The sequence below is a fragment of the Lissotriton helveticus genome, chromosome 12, assembly GCF_964261635.1.
Source record: "Lissotriton helveticus chromosome 12, aLisHel1.1, whole genome shotgun sequence".
NCBI lineage: Eukaryota > Metazoa > Chordata > Amphibia > Caudata > Salamandridae > Lissotriton > Lissotriton helveticus.
In genome coordinates this window covers 646,665,256-646,690,492 of record NC_136073.1, presented here as the reverse complement: position 1 = coordinate 646,690,492, position 25,237 = coordinate 646,665,256, and the positions used below count along the sequence as shown (strand labels likewise).

Here is a 25,237-nt window from a genome sequence, read left to right as displayed (position 1 = left end):
CAGAGTCACTGAACGGTAGGAAAAATGCAAAGAATTCGATACATTCCGTTTAGCAATGGCCTTTCGATAACATCTTGGAACATGGCAGGGAAAACCACAGATAAAATGATGGAAGCTATAAAAAATGGACCGGACATATTGGCATTACAGGAAACCTGGTCAATAAAAACTTTTAACCAGGACGGATATTTTGTTTATGATACCCCCGCACAGGAGACTAAACGGGGAAAGGCTAGAGGAGGAATAGCTATCCTATTAAGGGAAGAATATTGCTGGACTCAAGAGATTATTGATACCAAGTCTAAGCAATTCCAATGTATAAAGATCAGGTTGGAGACTCACTCCTCAGACCCTCAAAAAGGTCTATTACTCTTCAATGTATATGTCCCTCCAGGACAAAAGAACGATGTCCAATTTGCGGAAACCTTTGATGCCATTCAGCAAATAATCTTAGCACAATCTTATCCGCCATACCTAATTATGGGTGACTTCAACGGTAAAATATCAAATACCGAAATCTCCAACTGGGCAAACTGGTACAAAGATGAAGTCCTAGAAATACCGGTGCCGACGTTCCCGACTAGAAGTAGGGCTGATAAAAGGGGGAAAATGCTATTAGCGTCACTTCCAATACTAAACGGAATTATACTGAACGGGAATGTGGAAGGTGATATCCCTGCATCCTACACCAGACGAGGAAATAAAACCCTCTCAATCCTAGATTATATAATCTGTAGTATGGAGTCGTTTGAGTCCGTTTCAAATCTTCGCACTTATTTCATTGAAGAGAGTGACCATGCAATCCTGCTATTACATATGCAATGGAAAATAAGCACCTGCTCACCTAGTCATATCATGTATAAACAAAGTACAGTCGAGGCACAAATAAATCAAAGGCAGATCTACTGGAATTCAAATATGTTAGACAAAATAACTACCTTAATCGACACAAATCACCTTTTATCCAAAGAATATTCCGCTGACCTGATAACAAATTTTGAATCCATTATTGAGAAACTAAAAAAAGTCTTCCAAAATAAATTGCAACAAGTTGCACCGGTAATGAATAAAAACAAAAATAAGATCCTGAATTCAGCAACTGCAAAAAGACTAAACAAACTTATTAGAGCACAATATGTGGACCGTACAATCTTAAGACAGGCAGAAATTAACAAACTAAAAAATCAACTAAAGCGAGAAAAGCTTCGCTTAAAAAGAATAACGCAGGACAAAAATTGGGTCGACCTACAAATTGCGGCAAAACAGCGCAACCAACGATCATACTGGTCACTAATTGCAAAGGAAACTGGAACAAAAAAAGCCCTGCATTCCATCCCAGTCCCGCCTCAAGAATGGGAAATTTACCTGACAGCCTTATACAGAGCAAACATGAGTAATGAAGAGGCCGAAAATGCTGGGAATAATAGTGAACGAAACAACGTTCCGATTGGAACCACCTCCCCGTTTTCTATAGAAATGCACATTCGAAAGGCGAGATCCACAGGAGCCTCCGGCCCAGACCAAATACCCATCAAGGTCCTACAGGCAGATCCTAAGGGTTGGAGTAAGATGCTCTCTCCCCTCTTTAATTTCATCGTTAAAACAGGAGTAGTGCCAAAATCCTGGAAGGGGAGCATCATAATACCGATCTTCAAAAAAGGATCAAGACATCAGGCTGGTAACTATCGCCAAATAGCATTACAAGATGCCACTTGGAAAATCTTCGCCGCTGAAGTGTTAGACCAATTTAAAAATTGGGCATTTTCTCAGGACCTAATTCCCATATATCAGGCTGGCTTCAGGCCAAAGCACTCGGTTACTGATAACATCGCAATATTGCAAACAATCCTCGACAAATACGTTGTGGGAAAATCCCAACCGGTATACGCAGCATTCATCGATTTTTCTACCGCATTTGATCGAGTAGATAGACCAACTCTCTGGAAAAAACTGAGGAAGCTAAGAATCCCTGAACAATTATTACAAATCATAATTACATTGCATTCGCACACGTGGTGTCAAGTGCAAATGGGGAGTGAAAAAGGCCTGACCAACAAAATTCCAACAGCAAACGGACTCAAGCAGGGGTGTCTTCTAGCCCCTTTGTTATTCTCACTATATCTTAGTGATTTGCCTCAACACCTGCAACAAGTGCCAAGTCTGCCTCCAAAGATCGCTGCCCAAAACATTCACGCCCTTTTATATGCAGACGATATTGTAGTCTTAGACCTTACCCCCTTTGGCCTACAAAGAATTCTAGACACCTTGAACAAATATACTCAGAAAAACTTTTTAATCCCGAATCTCACTAAAACAAAAATAGTTTCCTTTTCAGGGAGAAAAAGAAGCACTAAATTTTGTTGGAGACTCGGCGTTGGAATCATAGAAGAGATTGAGGAATACACCTACCTGGGCAGGATTTTTACTAAGACATTAAAAAATAATTCACAGGTTAATAACCTGACTAGGAAATCCGAGGTGCATGCCGGAGCCCTTCAAAGACTATATGTAGCTTCAGGTAACAGACATTTCTCATCCTTCCTTAAAGTATATAGCTCAAAGATACCTCCAGTTTTATCGTTTGCCTTGGAATATATTCCAATAAAACAGTGGTCATTCCTAGACCAAAAAGAAGGGAAGATATTGAGGAAAATGTTGAGGGTATCACAATCTATTCCGGTGCAAGCTCTTCGCCTCGAATTTTCTATCACGAGTTCCTTTTCAAGAGCTATCGCAAATGTCATCAGATGGGCATATAACCTACTGCATGCAAAGGATGGCACTCTCCGTTCATTACTTAAAACCGAGACCTTCGACTGCGATGCTTCGAAACAAGTATTCTATAGCAACATGACCACCGCATTTAAACTAGCTGAGATTAATGTTATTCTGTTGCTCACATGGACTCCATCACAACTGAAACTCTTTTTAAAATGTTTTACCCCCAGACTCAGTTATGATCTTGATTTCTCACATTGCGCCAAATTGATCCTGTATAAAAGCTTTGCAGAAACAATTGCACCTAAGCAAGTGCAACAATACATAGACTTTAATCTTTCGCATGGCGCTAGGAGAACAATCATCCTGCTACGGCTCGGCATCTTACCCGTGCTAACTATAACATCAAGATGGCACTCAAATGGTTCTTCTTTATGTAATCTTTGCCACGGAGGGGAGCAGGATGTGGAACATCTTCTTTTCATATGCCCTAATCCAAAAGTAGTGGCAGCCAGGACAAAATATCTGTATCCTATATACATTAACTGCCGTATCACCACTGTAAAGGACTTGATCATAGTATGTAAATCTCCACCCAATGAACTGGTTTGTTATAATTTTTATAAATTTTTTAAATCCTTTTTAGCTTTGTATTAATATGAAATTTAATAGTATTTGTAACTGAACTTATCGAACAAAATTTGTGGTCCTCAGTAGAGTACCAAAACAAATAAAATAAAACTTGAACTTGTGTGTTATTAATCACAAGTGATGAAAAAAAAATTAATTCCCCCCCCTCAAAAAAGAATAGAAGTTCATAGAAGAATGAGGTCCTTGAATGACAAGGTGACGAGAGATGATATTTAAAACCAAGAGGATTTCTGAGCGCTCTTCTTCATGTAGAGAAAAATAAAATGGACCATCAACCAGTAATAATGAACATTCTGGGACAAAGAGACAGAATGGCTTGCCTTAATTTGAAGGACAAGTACCCATTTTCCCCCCACACTAAAAGGATATGTACCCATTTTTTGCACACTATCCGTTCCTTAAGGTATATAGAGATCTGTGAGTATGCAGCTCTCCCATTAGTGCTGCCTTCAGCCTTTGATATTTTAACAAGCTTCTGAGGCCGGTGATGGAGTTTTTCAGAGTGTCGTGTCGTTTCTAGGACCCCCCCCCCCAGGTCCTGAGCGTCAGACAGACTCTGGGCACCCCCATAGGATGAGTCAGCCATTAGACCATCTGGCTCTACAGTGCCACTACCATCCCCCTCTATCTACAATGATGTGTGTAGTTTCTGACAATCACTGAACATGATATCCCTGATTCCTCAGGTATCGTGGAAACAATACAGTATATTTCGCTGAGTCACTCGTGCTTACTTTTCTCAGAATACATGGAATGTCAATTGGAATGGTTTCAATAATTATTTATTAGTCAAGCGTCAGTCTAGTATGAAACATGTTAGCTGCGATAATCAAAAGACAGGAGCAGACAAATGTAATCGCTAGTACCAATATCGTAAAAAGTAGATACATTTCTACCACAGTGCTAATAAGATGAATAAAAACATTTTACATAAAACAAAAGCATTGGCGTACTCCTATGATGCGCAGCCTACCTAACCGGGCCTAGCCTAGAGATGTAAGTGAAGCATATACGTGTAAGTGCTACGATACATCCTAATGGAACCTCCTGGAGCCAAGAATTCCCGGCGGAAGTGCTAGCACCTCACCTGATGGTTCTGAATGAAGGACCCCGTCTCTGCATCAAGGATGGCACCCGCAAGGGATACCGGGTCTCCCCCTGTCGAAGGATCAGTCTGCAGAGTATCGGTCCAGCTCGGAAGGAATTCTCCTCTGTCTGTGTAACGGCAGTGTCTTTTATACTAAAGTTGTCACTCTGGGGTTTTTCTGGAATCGATATGTTTTGAAAACATTCGCTAATCCCCTGCTAATCCTTTTCTAAACAAATATGATCATGTACAGCTGGCTGTTGGCCATGGATGAAAAAAGTGATGACCAGTGTACAGAATAAATCTACCATGTCTGGGGACATGTTTATGCATGTCGGGTACAGGGATTAAGATATGGTTCCAGGAGCCTGATGTTGGAGAGACAGAAGTAAGCTACTAGGTAAAAGGTCACCTGTGTAAGACCGTTATGTCGTGTGGATGGCATACGATGTATGTAATCGGTATGTACATGATGGGACTAACCTAAAGGACATGACAAGGGCTCTGGAGTTGAAGCTGAAAGCGCAACTGAAAGATATTTTATGAGGGATCATTGCTCACAACAGCTGGGTTTACAGGATATGGCAGTGAACCTGATCCAGAGATTAACTATTGCCATCAAGGAGGACAAGTCTGAACGGATTCCCCAAAAGAGCAATATTTTGATGAAATTTGTCATTGACTATGTAGGCACTATAATGAAGCTAAAACCAAAGGAAAAGTCTCATTAGGATGGCATTAAGGGAATCGATTTGTTTGAGACACATTGCCAAAGTTGTTGGCCTGCTTTGGTCTTCGATCCAGGTCATATTTCCTGGTTTAATACATTACAAAGTCATTCAGAGATATTCCCGCTCTCTCAAGTATTCAAAGATGCATCTTACTATCAAGGATATGTCGGATTTCCAATGGTGATTGGGTCACATGGGGGCCTAGAACGGAAGGATGATTATCGGTATTACTCCGGACCTGAAAATAGAGTCAGATGCCAGCCATTTGTACTATGTATCCCACTGTGGAGACGTAGCTACAGAAGGAAAGTGCATTCTCTTAAAAACTGATATTACCTCAGAAGTCCACCACACACCGCCTTGGGGATCTCAGTCTAGAATCCTGGCAGATGTGGCCAAAGAAATCTGGCACTTGTGCCTGAACAGGAAATCTCTGTGAAACCAAAATACATAGCGGGCTCTCAGAACCTAATAGCAGATTGGCACTCCAGGCCGCAGCTCAAGTTAATGGATCTAAACCAAGTGACTTGGTAAAAGTGCTTTAATAAATGAAATACATATTTTTCAGACACTAAAGGCTGGGTTAGTCCATGTGTAGAGGATCAGATTAGAAAATGGGGTGATCTGTATTACTGAAGGGCTGTTTAGCTATCTCGACTATAAAATGGAAGACACAATTGTTGTTAGAGGTTTGTTTATATTTTCATCTCAGCTTGGCCAGCAAGCAGATATCTCCTGTCTTACCACAGGAGCCCCCTACCTTTAAGCTATTTGTAATGCAGAGAAATCAGCAAACAGATTATTACCATCTCTACACGTCAATCCAAATAGTGGCCACAATACATACAGTACAATCCAGGTATAAATGGAATGCGAACGTAGGAGTTCTATTAACAGAGGAAATATAAGAATACTGTTGCTCCCCACCTGGAAAGTTTGCACCGAATCAATCAATCAATCAATCAATCATGCCATTTGTATAGCGCACTTCTCACCCGGGAGGGTCTCAAGGCGCTTGGGGGGAGGGGTATGCTACTGCTCGAACAGCCAGGTCTTGAGTTGTTTCCTGAAGGCGAGATGGTCCTGGGTCAGCCGAAGGTGGATGGGGAGGGAGTTCCAAGTCTTGGCAGCCAGGTAAGAGAAGGATCTTCCTCCGGCGGTGGCTCTTCGGATGCGTGGTACGGCTGCGAGGGCGAGGCTGGTGGACTGTAGCTGGCGGGTGGGCGTGTAGAAGGTCAGGCAGTCGTTGAGGTACTTGGGGCCCAGGTCGTGGAGAGACTTGTGTCCGTGGGTGAGGAGCCGGAACGTGATCCTCTTGTCGACGGGGAGCCAGTGCAGGTTCCTCAGGTGGCTGGAGATGTGGCTGCGTCGGGGGACATCCAGGATGAGTCGGGCGGAGGCGTTCTGGATGCGCTGGAGTCTTTTCTGTAGCTTGGCTGTGGTTCCGGCGTAGAGGGCGTTTCCGTAGTCCAGTCGGCTGGTGACGAGTGCCTGGGTGACAGTCTTCCTGGTCTCGGTCGGGATCCAGCGGAAGATCTTGCGAAGCATACGCAGGGTGTTGAAGCACGATGAGGAGACGGCGTTGACTTGTCTGGTCATCGAGAGGGAGGGGTCCAGGATGAAGCCCAGGTTGCGTGCGTGGTCGGTTGGCTTGGGTGCGGTGCCAAGGGCTGGGGGCCACCAGGAGTCGTCCCAGGCGGAGGGCGAAGATCCCAGGATGAGGACTTCCGTCTTGTCCGAGTTCAGTTTCAGGCGGCTGTCCTTCATCCACTCGGCGACGTCTTTCATCCCTTCGTGTAGGCAGGTTCTGGCGGTGTCGGGGTCTCTGGTGAGGGAGAGGATCAGCTGGGTGTCGTCGGCGTAAGAGATGATGTTGAGGTTGTGCTGGCGTGCGATGGCTGCGAGAGGTTTCATGTAGATGTTGAAGAGGGTGGGGCTGACTGTATCGAACAGTAGGCTCTGTCTCATACGCTTTCGATACTACACTTCGTTTGTGTTATGGAAGTGGGACATCAGGCAGGACTCTCTGTGCATAAGATCTCAAGTTGCAGATGAGGGATTTCTGCACCTTGGGAGGTACTGCCCAAGGGTGAGGTGGTTCTGGAATAGTGGTGTAGGAGGCCTTGTCAAAGATGACAGATATGTCAAGTAACCATGCACCTCTGATGGTATTGCTAGGATGGGGGAAGCCAATCCCCCATTCAAATAGAAGAGTTGTTGTTCGGGCGCTGCTGTTACCTAAATGTGAGGTTTCCTGCCACTGGGGAAGTCGCAAAATGCCAACATGTAGGATGTGGATGTTTGACTCAATTTACTGTAATGATAATTCTAAATATATGCAGTGATGCTCCTTAAAGCATCCTGTCCTAAACACATATGGACCCCTCTCAGCCGATTCCTATTGGCAGAGACACTGGAGGAGAGGGTGACTGAAGAATGAACTTCACTAGAGCTAGATCTGAATATAAATGACAGGTAATGCACCAAAAATACTAGGAATACACTCATTGGATGAAAGTCAAGGGAAGAAGAATAAAAATGGTCCACAGAATCAGTTTGTTATTGTTTTATAAACTGCTACTGATAACGTCGTTCTAGGACTGTGACAACCAAGTGATAATTATCTTTGGCAAAATGATAATGTTTCAACTGGCACAATCCTGTAACACACACGGCAGATATCTTAACTGTTGTGTATACATAAAAAATGTAATAATAAATAAAATAAAAAATCATGTAGGCCTTTTATTAGCAAGGAGCTGCAGATACGTCCTCCTGAACACTGTCATTTGGTGGATGGCAGAGTTAAGGGGTAGGCCTGAAGACTCTATTGTGAAAGGTGATAAAGTCGTTAAGTGAGGCCTGGCTTTTTGTCTTTCTCTGCTTAATCCTTCATTTGGGCTGATGACAGCTAGGTGCAGAAACCTCAAACCTCTGTCTCTATTGTGGATGCTACCAGATGGAGATGACCCTACTGTGAGAAGCCTCATTCTACAAAAATGCTGTGTCTGGAGAATAGCTAGGAAAGGACACTTGAAAGAACCTCTTCAAACTGGTTCAACATTTGAGAAACTTGATCCACATTTCCTCTCTGCCAGGTGTGTGGTGTAAAAGTGGGACCCACTGCGCCACTTTGTGATTTCGTTTCAAAGTATGGCCAGGTTTACAGAGACATAGTAGCATGTCCCCAGGCAAATCAGAGGCAAACAATTCCAACACTTAAGTAGCTCTTCATTTTTGCGTGGCCCCTGAACAGGGTCTGACAGCCAGTCTAACTGTATAGGAGGACAACGAAGATTTATCAACAGGTCCAGAGGAGCAGAATAGGTTCCACAAAGTTCAGATCATCATCAAATGTACTATCATCAAAGCACAAGTTACTACTTGTGTAACGATATATCTGTAAGAGACATTAGTTAGTATTAGATTCCTTACCTTAGAATATCCCCAGGCGTCAGACTGGATCCGGAAACTTTTGCGTAGCAGTACCCTTGCGCGTCGGTAGGCGTCGTCTGCGGCTCCGCGTCCGTCGTCGGCCCCGTGATGACGTCGTCGGAGTACTTAGACGCCGCCTCCGCGTGCTGACGTCAGTTCTTAGACACAGCTTTTCCACGCCAGAAACGCAGAGCCATGTTAAAAACCAACACTGGTGCCATTGAAACTAGGGCCCTGAAAGGGGGTAACCCTAACCCTAGATATCGGTTCGCAGAACGGGGAGGATGGGTGGGTCGGTAAGGAATCTAATACTAACTAATATCTCTTACAGATATATCGTTACACATGTAGTAACTTGTGCATCTGAAAGAGACACGTTAGTATTAGATTCCTTACCTTAGAATAGATACCCCAGCAATACCAACCCCGGTGGTGGGTCTGCGAACCAATAATCACACCAGAAAGTCCTGGAGGACAGAACGGCCAAAGAAGCCATCCCTCCGGTCTTGGCTGTCCAGGCAGTAGTGTCTTGCAAACGTGTGCAGTGATGCCCACGTAGCTGCCTGACAGATGTCTTGTAAGGGCACCCCCCGGCCCAGGGCAGTTGTAGTCGCCGTGGCTCGGGTGGAATGAGCCCGTAATCCAACAGGGGGCTCCTTTCTAGCCAAGGAGTAGCATGCCTGGATACACAAGATGATCCACCGGGAGATGGTCCTCTTGTGTACCGCCTTCCCCTTCTTAGCGCCCACGTAACCAACAAAGAGTTGGTCATCCACCCGGAATTGGCGTGTGCGATCCAAGTAAAATGAGAGTGCACGTTTTGGGTCCAGACGGTGGAGCAGCTCTTCCTCTTTAGAGGGATGCGGTGGCGGGAAGAAGGTTGGCAAGGTGATAGACTGCCCGATGTGGAAGGCCGTGCCAACCTTGGGCAGGAAAGATGGCTTAGTACACAACACCACTTTGTCCGGATGGACAGAAAGGAAAGGTGGAGTACAAGAAAGGGCCTGGAGCTCACTCACTCTCCTGGCAGAGGTGATGGCAACCAGGAAAGCAGTCTTCAGAGTTAGAAGGCGGAGAGGACAGTTGTGAAGTGGCTCAAACGGAGCGCACATCAGAAACGTAAGAACCAGGTTCAAGTCCCACTGAGGCATCACAAACGGAACAGGAGGGAATGTGTGTGAGATGCCTTTTAGAAATCTATTTACAATAGGGGACTTGAACAAAGAAGGTTGATCAGGCAGCCTCAGAAAGGCTGAAAGGGCAGAAAGGTAGCCCTTGATAGTGCCCAGAGCAGACCCGAGTTCAGACGCCATTCGTGATCCATCATGCACCGACGTCTGAGCTCGTCCGCCCTGGCGTTCAGAGAACCTGCCAGGTGTTGAACCACCAGGGTCACGCCCTGACGTTCCAGCCATTGCCAGAGGCGCAGAGCCTCCTGGCAAAGGGTCCACGACCCCACCCCACCCTGTTTGTTGCAGTACCACATGGCGGTGGTGTTGTCCGTGAACACCTGCACTACACTCCCCCGGACAGAGGGGAGGAATGCTTTCAGTGCTAGACAAATCGCCCGTAACTCCAACAGGTTGATGTGGAGCTGGGCCTCCGCCGGAGACCAGAGGCCTCTGATCTCCGCCTCTCCCATGTGGCCTCACCAGCCCTGGAGGTACGCATCCGTCACAACTACGTGCTCCGGTTGGGGAAGGGAGAGGGATCTGCCGCTGACCCAATCGCGGTCCGTGAGCCACCACTGCAGCTGTCTCGCAGTGCCCTCCGAGATCAGGACGTGGTCGGACAGGTTGCCCTGATGCTGGGCCCACTGAAACATCAGCTCCCACTGCAGAGCCCGCATCCGCCACCTGGCGTGCTGCACCAGCAGGATGCAGGTGGCCATCAGCCCCAGAAGCCGCAGCGTCAACCTGACCGAGACCCCGGATAACGGCTGAAAGATGGGAATCAGAGCCTGAATATCCCGGACCCCCTGTTCAGGTGGATAAACCCGAAACCGCGCCGAGTCGAGAACCGCTCCGATGAAAAGGAGCTTCTGAGAGGGGCACAGGTGTGACTTTGGCACATTGATGGAGAACCCCAGCCGGTGCAGGAGATCTGCCATAGTCTGGAGGTGGCTGACGACTGTCTGGGGCGAGCCCGCCTTCAACAACCAGTCGTCGAGGTAGGGGAAGACTGAACACACGTGGGGCGCTGGTAAGGTCGAAGGGGAGCACGGTATACTGAAAGTGCTCGTGGCCAACCGTGAACCGCAGGTAGCGCCGGTGGGTCGGCAGGACGGGGATGTGGAAATAAGCGTCCTGCAAGTCCAACGCTACCATCCAGTCTCCTGGGTCCAGGGCAGCTAAGACCTGAGCCAGTGTCAGCATCTTGAACTTCTCCTTCCGGAGGAAGCCGTTGACGTCCTTAGGTCCAAGATAGGGCGTAGGCCCCATTTGCCCTTCTTGGGTACCAGAAAGTAGTGGGAGTAGCAACCACACCCTACTTCTGGCCCAGGAACGCGCTCGATGGCCCCCTAGGCCAAGAGGGCCGTAACTTCCTCCTGCAGAAGTCGCAAATGATCCCCCGATACACGGTGGTTCTGCGGTGGCATGGCTGGAGGAGTCGCCTCGAAGGGGAGGGAGTAGCCCCTTCGGACGATCTGCAGCACCCACCTGTCCGAAGTGACGGTGCGCCAGTGGAGGTGGTGATGGCGAACCCTGCCCCCCACTGGCGTCACATGGGCCTGAAAGCACGGACTAGGAGGGTTTTGAGGCGGATGCTGCGGGGGAAGGTGTGGACTGACCTCACCGTTGTCCCCGACCGCCGGGACGGCGGTTCCCACGGCCGCCACCGCGTTGGGTATTACCCTGCGGAGCGTGGCTGGCAGCACGTGTGGGTACACCCCTTCCGTGGCCACGAAAGGAATGAAAGGCAGCCGATTGCTGGCGCGGGGCCGAGAGGCCCAAGGACTTGGCCGTAGCCCTGGAGTCCTTAAAGCGCTCAAGCGCATGGTCTGTTTGTCGCCAAAGAGGCGACAGCCATCAAATGGCATGTCCATCAAGGTGTTCTGGACATCGGCCGAAAAGTTGGCGGACCTCAACCAGGCGTGACGTCTGACCGCCACCGTCGTTGCCATCGCTCTACCCAGTGAGTCGGTGGTATCCAGCCCACACCATATAGAATATTTGGCTGCATCCCGGCCCTCCACAAGGGCTTGGCCGAGTTTGGCCCGTACCTCCAACGGACACTCTGGCAGCACTTCCGCAACCGTATCCCACAGAGAGTGGGTGTAGCGGCCCAAGAGGCATGCGGTGTTGGAAGACCGCAGCCCCAGACTAAGGGACGAGAAGATCTTTTTGCCGTACTGCTCGTACCTCTTGGATTCCCCGTCCGGCGGTGCCAACCGGAATGCGGTGTGGGAATTGGAGGCCTGGATGACCAGGCTCTCGGGGGTAGGGTGGGTGGACAGGAAACATGGGTCGCCCGGTGCTGAGCGATGGCGTCTGGCCACGTTCCTATCTACGGGCGAACTCGTAGCGGGCTTGGACCAAGTGCCCAGAAGAACGTCGGTCAAGGCCTCATTAAAGGGCAGCAGAGGCTCGGCCAAGCTTGACTGCGGTTTAAGGACCTCAGTGAGGAGATTAGTCCTCACGGCCGCGACGGGGAGCTCAAGGCCCAAGGCCTTGGCAGCCCTCATCAACACCACACTGTAGGTGGCCCCCTCCTCCGAAGCCACGGTAGGAGGGGAGACAAAACCAGTGTCTGGAGAGGTGTCCAGGCCACTGGCCTCCCCAAGGTCTCCTGCCCAGTCCTCATGAGACTGACACTCTTGGGTCAGAGGGTCCTCAGACCCCTCTCAATCCCCTTCATCACCCATCTCCTGAAACTCAGAGTTTTCAACCAATGGGGCCTGCTCATAGAAGTGAAACTCCCCAAACGACGTCTGGAGCGGCGCCCATCGGGGCCGTCCCGACGTCGGAACAGGAATGAAGGGGGCATCGGGGACGGCGCCGCTCGAGGACGGCGCCGGAGGCGACACCTGATGGTCCGACGCCGGGGAGGTCGTAAGGTCCACCGGCGACGATCCAGATCCCGAAGAAGGTCTAGCGGCGTCCCGCGGCGCCGGGCCCGTAGGGCGCCGGCGGCGTCAGGACAGCTGTACCCTGCGGTGCCGGGCCCGAAGGCACCAGCGGCGTCGGGATAGCGGGAACCTGCGGCGCCGGGCCCGAAGGCGTCGGCGGCGTCGGGGCCGAAGCCCCCGACCCGCTAGAGGCCCCAGACGGGTCCGCTGGGCCCGAAGGCGCAGCGGAGCCCGTCTGAGGAGAGAGTTTCCTCATGGCCATAAGGAAGCCCTCGATCTCCTCCGGCTTCGCGTTGAGCCCAGGGACCGGAGGGTGTAGAGCTGAACGTGGCGCCCGCGACTCCGACGGAGCCGCGTGGGCGGTGTCACCCGAACCCCCGGCCGCATCGCGCGAGCGTCGGGGGGAGTCCGCAGAGCGATGACGCCTCTTGGTCTTCTTGTGCTTCTTACCTGACGACGACTTCGACCCGGAGGAGTGAGGCCTACTCTCGGAGTTGTGGTGGCTCCGAGCTCGCGACCTGTCCCTCGACCTCCCGTGGGACCGAGACCTCTCGCGGCGCGGGACCGACTGCCGGAGTTCGAGTCGCCTGCGGGACCGCTCCCGCCTGGCTTTCGTAGAGAGGGCCCGGCAGTCGGAGCAGGCCTTGTCGTCGTGATCGACGCCTAGACCAGTTAAACACAGGCGGTGAGGATCCGTGACCGACATCGTGCGGTCGCAATCCTCGCAGTGCTTAAAGCCGGGCATCCCTACGGCACCAATCGGAGTCGAGGACTCGAGAAATGATCAAAAACTATCAAAAAAGTTAGTCAAAAATTTACTAGGGTTACTGCTTTTTCCACATCTGCGCTTGCTGGCGCGGAAAAAAGAAGAACTGACGTCAGCACGCGGAGGCGGCGTCTAAGTACTCCGACGACGTCATCACGGCGCCCACGACGGACGCGGAGCCGCAGACGACACCTACCGACGCGCAAGGGTACTCCTACTCAAAAGTTTCCGGATCCAGTCTGACGCCTGGGGATATTCTAAGGTAAGGAATCTAATACTAACGTGTCTCTTTCAGATTGTACTATTGCAGGTGGGGGCTGTGACGAGATGTGAATTCAATATACACTGGCTCTAGTAGCTTCCACTTGTCTCTGTGGTTTAGCAATTGATCAAGTATCACCAGTTCCAGGGGATTTGCTGGAGTTAGTAGGATTGCTAATGGGCTGTAGTTAGTGAAGAATGCTTTCTGCGAAAGGAATAAATGGGTGTCAGTCTGTAATGCACATTATGAAACGCATGGTCTTTACAAAAAATCTCCCTTGACGGTGGAGGATTATATTGTGAAAAACAGGAATAAGAAATGTATACTATAATGTAGATTTGAGCCTAGGATGTGGCAGAGTCAATGAAGAATCATGTGATCCCATGCTCAGTGATAGATCAGTGCTGCATGGCTACCATACATGTGTTAATTGAGTAGCAGCCAAAAAGCGTCATACATCAGAGAAACTTTCCTGTAAACTGCACAGCAGAAAAGGATCACTATAGTGTTATTTTTGCAGTAACTGTGAAAACTTCCGAAGAAATAAAGCAGCATGTGTACAAAATCAAGTATTTATTTTAAATAACAGCAAGAGTGTGCTGGTGTAAAAAAAAAAAGGAAATACAAAATGTCATCCAAGTTATGTGCACACCATAAAAATCAAAACATTACAAAAGATAATCACAAAAACATGCAGAAGAATGAGACTGAAGCTCAACTTACCACAAAGGACTCAAGAGAGGACACAAGCTGCCGTAAGCAAGGTTCAAGACAGCTCTGATTCCGCTTCACTTTCTGTAGGGAGGTGTCTTTTAGGATCTGCCATAATAAAACAAAAAAACTGACTTCTGCATGAAGAACAAAACGCAACTGTGTTATTATGAATCACTCTCAATGAGGTCACAGACCCAATGACTCAGAATCTGAGTGGGTGTCAATAAAGCAGTGGTCAGGCTGTCAAGTTAATGTTTGCATTTGTAGTCACCATTATTTCAGCAAATGCGATTTCAGAATGTGACACTGCTGTGTATGTGCCTCATTTGAAATGAAAATATCCATTTTTTGCTACAAGTATGTGTTTTTCCTGGGTTATGTTCTACCGTAGTCAACGAATCGCTACCATTTTCTTTTTATAATTGACTCAACATGCAAGGAACTCTGATGTTCTAGATTTAGCCCAGTGCTATTTATTTAATCTCCCATCATTAACAGTGCAGTCATAGATTAGATGAAAGTTTAACTAGGTTAAACATTTTCTGGCCTTGGAAACTCAATATTTGAATTCTGTATTTGTCCATTTAAGCCATCGCAAATATTGTGAAGGGGTTATTGAGAAGTGAAAACTGCACTAGCTACAATCAGCATTGACAGTCACATTCCCTTGAGCTGGTATTAAATAGTCTAGGCATTAACAAATCATGTGAGAGTGAAAAAAAAGTAAGTTAACTGTAATGACTTTTGGCTGAAAAAATATTCTGAGGTCATAATACCTTTTTAATCACTGGGTAAAACACCACTGTATCTGTGCCTGGAAATGCTCACACTGCACAAGATTATAAGAGTATTATTTTTGTAGCTCCCTTCATCAAAGTTACAATACTTATGGGTTGTCTCACTGGCAGGATGGAAAGAATCGAGACTTTGTGATTACCAGAGAGAATGAAAAATATCCTAGCTATCGTTACTGAAAGTTTCAATTCTATTAAGGACTCAGAGGCGATTATGCTTATAATCTTTACTTCGCTTGTTACAATTTTCGAACAGCAGCCATTTTAACATCAGCTTTGTTATTAAAAAAGAAAGAGAACATTTTCATAAGTTCTTTGGATAGCACAACATCAGCAACCAATCAGGTCATGGTAATCTAAATATAGTCCATTTTTCATGTTCATGCTGCTTCTTTTCTTCACGCGTATCACAATACCATCCCTTGCTTACGAATCCTAGTTAGAACTAGTATTCCTTATGAAGGCAAAGAAACCAAGAAAATAATTCAAACTGTGTCTCAAAAGAGAGCAAGCAACCTTATATCAACCATGATAATTATGAGCAAGAAACATCATTTATCAATCAGTAGAGACATTTCAGAATAACAAACGAGTTACTTACCTTCGGTAACGATGTATCTGGTAGAGACACAGTCTAGCCGCAGATTCCTTAACTTAGAATATCCCCAGGAGTCAGACCGGATCCGGAAAACTTTTTCCCCAGCAGTACCTCTGCACGCCGGGGGTGGCGTCGCTCTGCTCCGTCCTGACATCGTCCATGGAAGTGACGTCAATGGAGCCCTATAAGATAACACCATGTTGAAGAAGTACTCAAGACATGTAAGGACTGAAGTGGGCGAACGGAGCGCTCGCCCCATCAAAAGTCCCATCCACGCGAAAGGCTGCGCCCCCCCCTAAAAGACAACAGCAGTGGAAACGAATGGCATGACGAAGGACAGTTCGCAACCACAGGATGGAGCTGTATGAAAAACAGACTGTAACCACAGGATAGAATTGTAAAGGACCACAAGACAGGAACATGACTCACAGCAAGTGACAAGGCGTGAACAACCATGTAGAACGTTCACCACACCCCCTACAGTCACCTATGAACTGTAGAATAATCAAATAGAACCCCAACCCAAAACGACTGTAGCATATACAAGGAGCCCCCAAGGAAATGGGGGGAAACAAACTAGGGCGGAGAGAGGGTAGAAAACATCAGAATCTCCACGCTGGAGGAACCCAGGAGAAGCAGCATTGAAATGCACAGAACCAAAAGAACTTATCCGTTAATAACAGTGACTAAGCACAGTGGGAACAGCAGTGCCAGAGCAGCTGACACCAGACCTATGAAGCCCTGTAAGGGAGCATGAACAAGGGGAGGCAAAGGCACCACATTCAGTCAGAGGACGGTACGAGAACTCCCTCGTCCAGACAGGGACAAAAAGAGACACAGACACTTCTGCAACAAGATGGTAAACTGAGAACCACACCACAGCTAAACAAAATCCAAAGGAATGGGATTACCAACAGCACGCATGTGGCTGTAAGGCGAGGCAGGCACATCACCAGGTATGCAATCAACCGTACCCAGAGGTACAAACGTCGAAGGGAAACCGGCAAGCCGGGGACAGACAGAATGCTCTTTCCCATATGAGAGAGAGAGAGAGAGAGAGAGAGCAGAGACTGGGGCGAAACCCCCCAATACTAGGGCAAGGAAAACCTAGTATGCACATTCTCCCACTGTGTGGATAAATCATGATAGATAGATAGATAGATAGATAGATAGATAGGATAGATAGATAGATAGATAGATAGATAGATAGATAGATAGATAGATAGATAGATAGATAGATAGATATCCATATCCAGAAAAAGTCCTTCCTGTCGAAAAGACCAGAGGACAACAACGGAGATTCCAGGTGACCTTTATTGGTCGCATTAGAGCATAATGCATTTTGGTGTTTTATTTGCCTTCTTCAGATGCCTTTCAATGCCTTGGGTCTCACTTGTTTCCTTTTGTAGCTATCGTGGTTCTCCAAATGGTTGGAGTAAAGCAAGCTCCGCCTTGATACTGTGCAGCTGTGGGTCGATGACCCCTAGGACTCAATATCCCAGCATGCAATCATCCTGTGAAAGGTATCTGCGGAGAACTATAGTGCTTTAATGCACCTTGATGTACCTATTGCCAAAAGGGGAGGAGGACTGGTTTGAGTCCAGAGAGACCCGGTAATAATGACGTTGAAGGCCACCTCAGGTCCCCAACGCTTCGATCCCTTGATCAGTTCCAAAAAGGGCTATGACGCTGTGATATTGCGATCCAGCATCTCCGTACATATATATATATTTATCAAATGAAGGAAAAATGGGAGAACAAGGTGAAACTCGAAAAGCACGCCCTAGAGAAAGGGAAGTCGCACAATAGGTAACAAGGGCACCGGTGTGAAGCATAGCAGGACACAACAGTGTCAAAAACACCAAAAAGCGACAACATACCCCCTGACAGGATCGGCCTGTCTTATTTTTCTGTACAACATGTTCAATGATGGTGAGGGTTCCGGGGGGGCGGGGTTTAGGGAGAACATGGCGGCCAGATAGAGAGACTGGTCGGGAGTGCCGATCCTAAGCGGCGTGCTACAAACGAGTGAACCGGGTGAAAGATGCAACAAGCTGCAAGTAAGGCAGATTAGTTACACACGCTAAGCCGGGTAAATTAATATGTGCGCGGGTGCGAAAAAAGCTCCGACGCTAGCGAGGCTGAGGCACTGTGGGGCGAGTCCTCTGTGAGAAAGGAGGAGGAGATACGGCCGGTGAGTGAGGCTCACGGCAGGCGGCGGCGGCAGTCTATGGAGGACGCGGAAGAGGTCAACACAAGCTGCACCGCGCTAGTAGCGGTGGAAACAGCTGAGGAGGGCGCTGAGAAAGGAGCAGCAGATCTGACGGGGCTACCCTCACTGAAGGGTTTTGAGCGCTGGAGCAGCGCGGCGCTAGAGCGAGGTAGAGGTAGGCGGGCGGCTGCAAGGCTCCAGTTCTCTGCTGGAGGGGCTGTGGGGAGAGGAACTGCACAAGAGGGAAGTCGAGCACAATTAATTGCAAAAATACCACAGAACTCAGTGGGGGGATCAAAAACCTACAGGGTGCTAGACACACGGCCAAAGGAGAAAAAAAAGAGCCCGCAGAAATTTAGTTCAGGTTACGCTTTGAGGAGCACAGGGAAGCCTATAACGGGAGGCCTGACTCCTCCTAATATACAACAGAAGATAAAAACCCCCTTTAATCCGAGTTTAAAAAGTAAAATAAAATCGCAAACAGGTAGGTCAGGAGCTTTTGGTAAAAAAACTTTAATTCACCCATCGTTAAATTCCTATTTTAAACCTGTCCCTAAGATATTAGTTCTTGCAAAAGGTAGTAAGCAAGGAGAGTCAATAACTGTGGACTGGTCAGATCACTTGAGCCCAAACCGTTACAAAATTTTGGAGATGGAGGAGGCTGCGGTCACAGAAGCAGGAGAGATGGAACCCGAAGCTGATAGTCAGTCAGGAACTCTAACAGAAGGGGCCCCATCGGACAGCCCGATAGAATTAGGAGATAATAAAAGAAGAGTTAATCAGAATGGGGGAGAGCTTGACGGGGGTGAAGAGGAGGGGGCAGCCGCAGGTGATGGGGTGCTACACTCAGATAGTATGGTTATTGCCCTTTTGAGAAAATTAGACCTAGATGTACATCGGGGGTTTGAGGAATCTAAAAGTAAGCAGGATGGTATTAGGGAGGCAGTGGGTGTACTGGAGGCTAAGTTTGATGAGTTAAATACACGGACAGGAAAACTGGAACAAGAGGTCAAGGAGATGCAGGAAGCAGTGGAAGATAACTGTAAAGAGCTCGAGGAGATTAAAAGCAGAGAAAGAGTATACGAAGAGCGGTTAGAGAGGTTGGAAAATATGCAGCGAAGAAATAACCTGAAGGTTTTGAAGCTACCAGAAGGAAAAGAGGGGGAGGATTTAAAAGGTTTTGTAGTTCATTTATTAAAATCGGAGCTGCAGTTGGAGGAGTCTGAAGAGGAGATTGCTGCTGACATACAGAGGATCCATCGTGATCCCTTCAGACTGAAGCCAAACCGGTCTAAGCCTAGAAGGGTGTTGATTAACTTTCTTACGTATAGTCTAAAAGAAAAGATTCTTGCTATGGCATTGAAAAAGGGCTCTCTTATGGCAGGAGAAGTAAAGATTGAGATTAGATCCGACTTATCGGTAGTCACTGCAAATAGGCAGTGGGAGCTGGGGAAGCGAATTGAACCCCTAAGGAAATTGGGGGCGACTGTGCAGTTAAAATTCCCTGCTTTTTTAAAAGTTATGTGGAATAACAAAATGTACTCCTTTAGATTTGTAGAAGATGTAGATAACTTTTTGGAGTACTGCCAAGGCGGGGGTGTATAGTTAACTGGTGCAGTTCGGGCCTATGGCCTGTGTAGCTTGTAAATATGTAATTAGAATAGAATAACAAATTTAAAAAAAAAAAAAAAAAAAAAAGTTTTTGCATAGAAGCAAGGGTAGCACGTCTGCTGGTGACCGGCACTTAAAGGGCCTAGGTTTGGGCCTTAGAAAGCTGGAAGGGTTTTCCCAGGGAGGGGGGGGGGAATGGAGAGGGGGGAGTTGGTTAGGGCTTAGAGCTGGGGGGGGAGTGATAGGAAGAAGAGGGGGAGAAAAACACAAATGTTCTCAGATGCCAAGGACCACCCTGAGGGTAAGGATTCGGAGATTAGTTTACGATGGTGGAGGGTAAAAGTGCGAGGGTAAAAACACAAATAGTGAGATGGGTGTCATGGAATGTAAATGGTTTAAGGGTTAAAGCAAGAAGAGACAGGATCTTGAAGTACTTAAGGGACACTCCAGCTAATATAATGATCCTTCAAGAGACTCATTTAACTGGGGAGGAGTGTAAACAATTCTTGGGTCGACTGCGGTGGATAAGGCACTTTTTCAGCTCACCACAAACAAGGGTAACTAAAGGAATATTAGTGATAATTAGATATGGGCTGGATTGTCAGGTAATGAACAGCATAGCTGATGAGAAAGGGCGATGGTTGATAGTGACTTTAAAGATACTGGGTTCTTTATACAATATTATTGGTTACTACGGCCCTAATCAAGACGATGTTACTCCGTTGCTAGAACTTACACACGAGATGACTGGGCTTTCAGGATATATAGTTTTTGCTAGAGATTTTAACACTGTATTGGATGCTAAGCTTGATAGATCCGTTAACAGCAGAGCCCAGGGAAATTGTAAAATGGCGGCCAGTGTTAAAAACATAATAGAACAATTTGGGCTTTGTGATATTTGGAGGAGGCGGGCCGGGTCTGGGCTTGGATATACATATTATAACAAAAAATATAATCATAGATCCAGAATAGACTTTTTCCTGTTAGATGCAAGACTAATTGACTATGTGAAGGAGGTGCTACACATAGGGGTTCATTTGTCTGATCACTCAGCGGTTTCCTTAGAACTGGAAAATGTGTCCTGTGTTGTGGATTCAGTCTGGAGGCTGGACCGTACAGTTTTGTATGATCAGGAAGCAATGCAGTCCCTTCAACAGGAGCTCGAGGTATTTATAGAGCATAACACAGGATCAGCCGAATTAGATATTGTTTGGGAGACAACTAAGGCCTTCCTTCGAGGCAGGTTGGGAGCTCTGGGGGCTAAGAGAAGGAGGGCATACCACCAGGAAATAAGGACTCTGGAACAGAACATCCGAAAAAATGAAATTAGGATTATAAATTCAGGGGGCGCTCCTGTGGGGGAGATCCTTCAAGAGTTGGAAGGGTTAAAGGAACAGTTGACTGATGTAATTAATAAAAGGGTGAAAGAAAGATGGGAGGCTGCTAGGCTGGATCACTTTGAATACGGGGAAAACGCAGGCAAACTTCTAGCTTGGAAGGTTAGGAAGGATCTGGTCAAAAATATGATAAAAGAGGTTAAGGTGGGTGCAGAAGGAAAAGTAGCCTCAAACACTAATGAGATTGTGGAAGCATTTCATAACTATTTTTCGGAAGTATATAGTGAAGAGTTACAACCAGACAAGCAGGAGATCAATAAGTGGGCTAAAGTTCTAAAATCTGCTACAGAAGAACACCGAAAGATTTTGAATAGAGAGATCAGGCAGGAAGAAATAGAGGAAGGGATTAGGAAGGCAAAAAAAGGCAAAGCACCTGGTCCCGATGGCCTCCCTGTAGAGGTATACAAGACTCTGATGCAAGGACTGGCACCATTATTAACAAAGGTGTTAAATGAGGTGTTCTCTGGAAACTTGAAGAATCCGGCATCATGGGATCAGGCAAATATAATCATCATACCCAAACCTGGTAAATCTCCTACAAATATGGATTCATATAGACCCATTTCACTCTTATTTATTTATTTATTTATTTATTCAAAGTTTTATATAGCGCGAACAAGATCCTTACAGATATCAGAGCGCTTCACAAAGACAGGGAAGGGGCAACAGAGTAAACAGAGATAATGGGAATAGTGACTACAAAATGTTCACCAAGATCTTGGCAGATAGGTTGGGCAAAGTGATCCCGTACTTTATTCATGAAGATCAAAAGGGATTTGTCAAAGGTAGACACTTAAATGAATTAACATTTTCCCTGATAGGTAGTATAGATGTTGCGGTTGAGCAGGGGCTTCCCCTGGCGGTGGTGGCCTTGGATGCTGCCAAGGCTTTCGACCGTGTAAATTGGGAGTTTTTGAAAATTTTACTTGAACATCTTCAGTTAGGGAAAAATTTTCTTCAAGCGATATCACAACTATATCATACGCCGAGTTCTAGGGTCTTGGTTAATGGAACACTCACAAAATCTATTAGAATTGCGCGAGGAACCAGGCAGGGATGCCCCCTGTCCCCACTCTTGTTCGATCTTTATATTGAACCACTGGCCTGCAAAATAAGAGAGTCAGAGAATATTCCTGCTTTCAAGTTCCAAGGGTGGTCAAAGAAGATAGGGTTATATGCGGATGATATCGTAGTTTTAACATCGAATATGACAAAATCATTGGGGGAAATTGAAAACATTACAGAGAAGTCTCAGGATATCGATTAAATTCGGACAAGACTGAAATTATGGCTTGGAACATGGCAATAGACCCCGGGATCGCAAAAAAGCAGATGAGATATTTGGGGGTACAAATTACTCAAGATATAAAACAGCTAACATTAGTAAATCTGGCCAAAACAAGGAAAGATATTACAGCACTATTGAGAAACTGGAGTTCAATATCACTGACTATGATTGGCCGGGTTAATCTGGTTAAAATGATGGTGCTTCCGAAATTGACTTTATTTGATTCTGTTCCTCTTATGTTTGAAAAAGAAGGCCTAGCAAAGCTACAGAGCGAAATTGGTTCATTTATTTGGGGCTCCAAGGGGTCAAGGCTATCTTGGAAAAAAATTCGAAGAAGGTATGCTAAGGGAGGTTTAGCAGCCCCAGACTTTCAATTTTATTCTTGGGCTTTCTTGCTCAAGAACTGTAGAATGCTTTTTGGAACTCCCAATGACTCATCAATAGGGGAGCTTTTTACGGCCATGTTGAAAGTAGAAAAATGCTATAAGCGTGGCTTCCTATATGGATTTGCAGATCCAAAATACTTCAAAAAAGTCAGACTGAAGGTATTAAGAGACCTAGCCACGGCATGGTATCGTATTAGGCGCGTGACAAAAATCCCATATTTTAGCATGGCTGCACCAATTTGGGAGGGCCCGGGGGCCCCAAGTTGGACGAAAGATGCTTTAGCAAGGGCGTTAAAATCAGAAGGCCCACAGGTCTGGGGGGAGCTGCTTTGTGAAGGTGCCTTGATACCGTGGGCAGCTTGCGAGCAACTCTGGGGTCGCAATTTTGCAAAATTTAAATATCTGCAGATACAAAGCTGGGTAATAGGTAAGGGAAAGTTAATGGGACGACACAATGAGTTTGAAGAAAAGCTGGTCTCAAACATTCGGATGAATAAAGAAGTGGCAACGTGGTATTGGGAAATAGTTGAAATGGAGGACGGTCCCTTTTTACTTCCAGAGTTCCTGTGGGGAGAGTGCTTGCCGAGGATCGCAACAGAAGAACAATGGCAAGTAGATATGTTGATTCTATATAAAGTGGTGAAACCTGCAAATCTAAGGAGGAATCACTTGTTCACTCTCCACAGGGCATACTGGACCCCAAAGAGACTTGCGAAATTCAAAGATGGGGGCATGGTGCTATGTCCAAAGTGTAAAAGCCCAAATGAAGATGACATTCACATGTTTGTGACATGCTCAGAGATTCAAGAGTTTTGGGCAGCTGTAAGTGAAATGCTATCAAAAATATTGGAGCTAGAAATTACGGTAAGCCCTGAACAGATCATCTTGGGTAGATTGGATATACAAGGTAAGGGCCTTGATGATAATACTAAGCTGTTTTTCTATGCTATCTTGATTGCTCGAAGAGAAATATGTAAACTTTGGATTTCGTCAGAACCTCCGACAGCATTAATGTGGATTAGAGCCATGAGAGCAATAGCTAAGCTGGATATGGCTGGGCAAAACAATAGGAAGCACCAATTTTGGAACTTATTTTTAAATCACTACGGGTGAGGGAATTGGGAGTTATAGTTGCTGATTTCAAAGATGGGAGAGAATAACGTTCGATGATTAAGTCACTTCGGATGCTCTTGGAGGTTTAATGAAACCTATATGCTTCCCTGCAACAGATACGGCTGTGACACCTCCCACTTTTTTCAAACTTCTTTCAAGCTTGTAGGTCTGTAGCATAAGCAGTAGGAATCAACCTCTCACAGTTGAGCTTGAATACCACCAAAGGGCGCTATAAGATACGAAGAGGTGGGAAGTGGCGTATGAGGACAAAAAAAAAAAAAAAAGAAAAAAAAAACACAAAAAAAACATACCCCCTGACAGGGATGGAATCGTGGCCCCCCGCGAGACAGTCGGGGACACTGACCACCACACGCATACGGAAGAAGGGTAGATACAGTCCCATACAGACACTGTACAATGACGACGAGTATCCTGAAGAAGAATACTTGTACCATAACAGACACAAAAGAAAGTAACAGTGCCTTTAGTTATGATCGGTAACTCGCAACCAGTAAAATACCTGGAGCAGAACACAGAGCCGTGGAATAGGAGTGACAGCCCTGAACCACTAGAGTGAATCAGAAAACATCTGCAGAGGCCAGGAGCGGAAGGACCTGAACCCCTGCGCGTAAGAAGCAAAGGGACCAAAGTCCCTGTCAGGGAAGTGCCCAAAAGAAACAGGATACAAGGTAATATGCATCGGAAACATAGCTGGTGGAAACCCCAACGCCCATAGGCAAAAGCCCCACAGGGTCTGAGACATGAGAGAAGACTGAAGCACATCCCCACACTAAGAAGTGAAAGTACAACACAGCCAAGACAGGGGCGGAGGGAGACCACCGGCACCCTACGACAGCGAACTTAACCTGTGTGTACACACAGAATGTCTCCACAGAGACAGGAAAGAGCTATGGACCAACCGTAGACTACAACACAAAACCCCCAGGAGAGAACAGCACCAACCCTGCGGTCTCACTAGTAGGGATGTCCTATAACATCAGGAAGAGCATTGACAAAAGAGAAGTAGCCGAAGAAGACTCTGCAGGAGCAGTTAAAACTTCCTGTGCCAGGAAGAGTATCTACACAATAGCCAACAACTACCCCACATAGGGTCTGGCACATCCCTATAAAAGCAGGGGACACCTTTTTGAGCCAAGCTCTTAGACAGGGGGCAAAAAAGAAACGCAGAAAACAGCTGACCAGCTGCAGCAAGAAAAGGACGAGATGGTGAAAAAAGCCGCACAGGCCGTTTGAGTAATAATAAGGCTTACCTCTTGAGACAAGCTCATAAGCAAAGGTCAAAAAGAAACATATAAACAGCCGACCCAGCTGCAGTAACAGAAAAACCTGACTGAACAGCCATACAGTCTGTCTTGGGAGAAATCCCTTCAACCCAGAGACGTAA

At 46.7% G+C, this 25,237-nt stretch overlaps 1 protein-coding gene across 1 annotated transcript in view; it reads right to left on the bottom strand.

The window, feature by feature from the left end:
* WDR59 (WD repeat domain 59) overlaps positions 1–25,237 on the bottom strand; it is an 885,758-nt gene that overhangs the window by 460,582 nt on the left and 399,939 nt on the right. Inside the window, exon 15 of the mRNA XM_078670030.1 lies at positions 14,443–14,538. Within this exon, the coding sequence (XP_078526156.1) occupies positions 14,443–14,538 (96 nt within the window). The remainder of the gene's footprint in view (positions 1–14,442; positions 14,539–25,237) is intronic.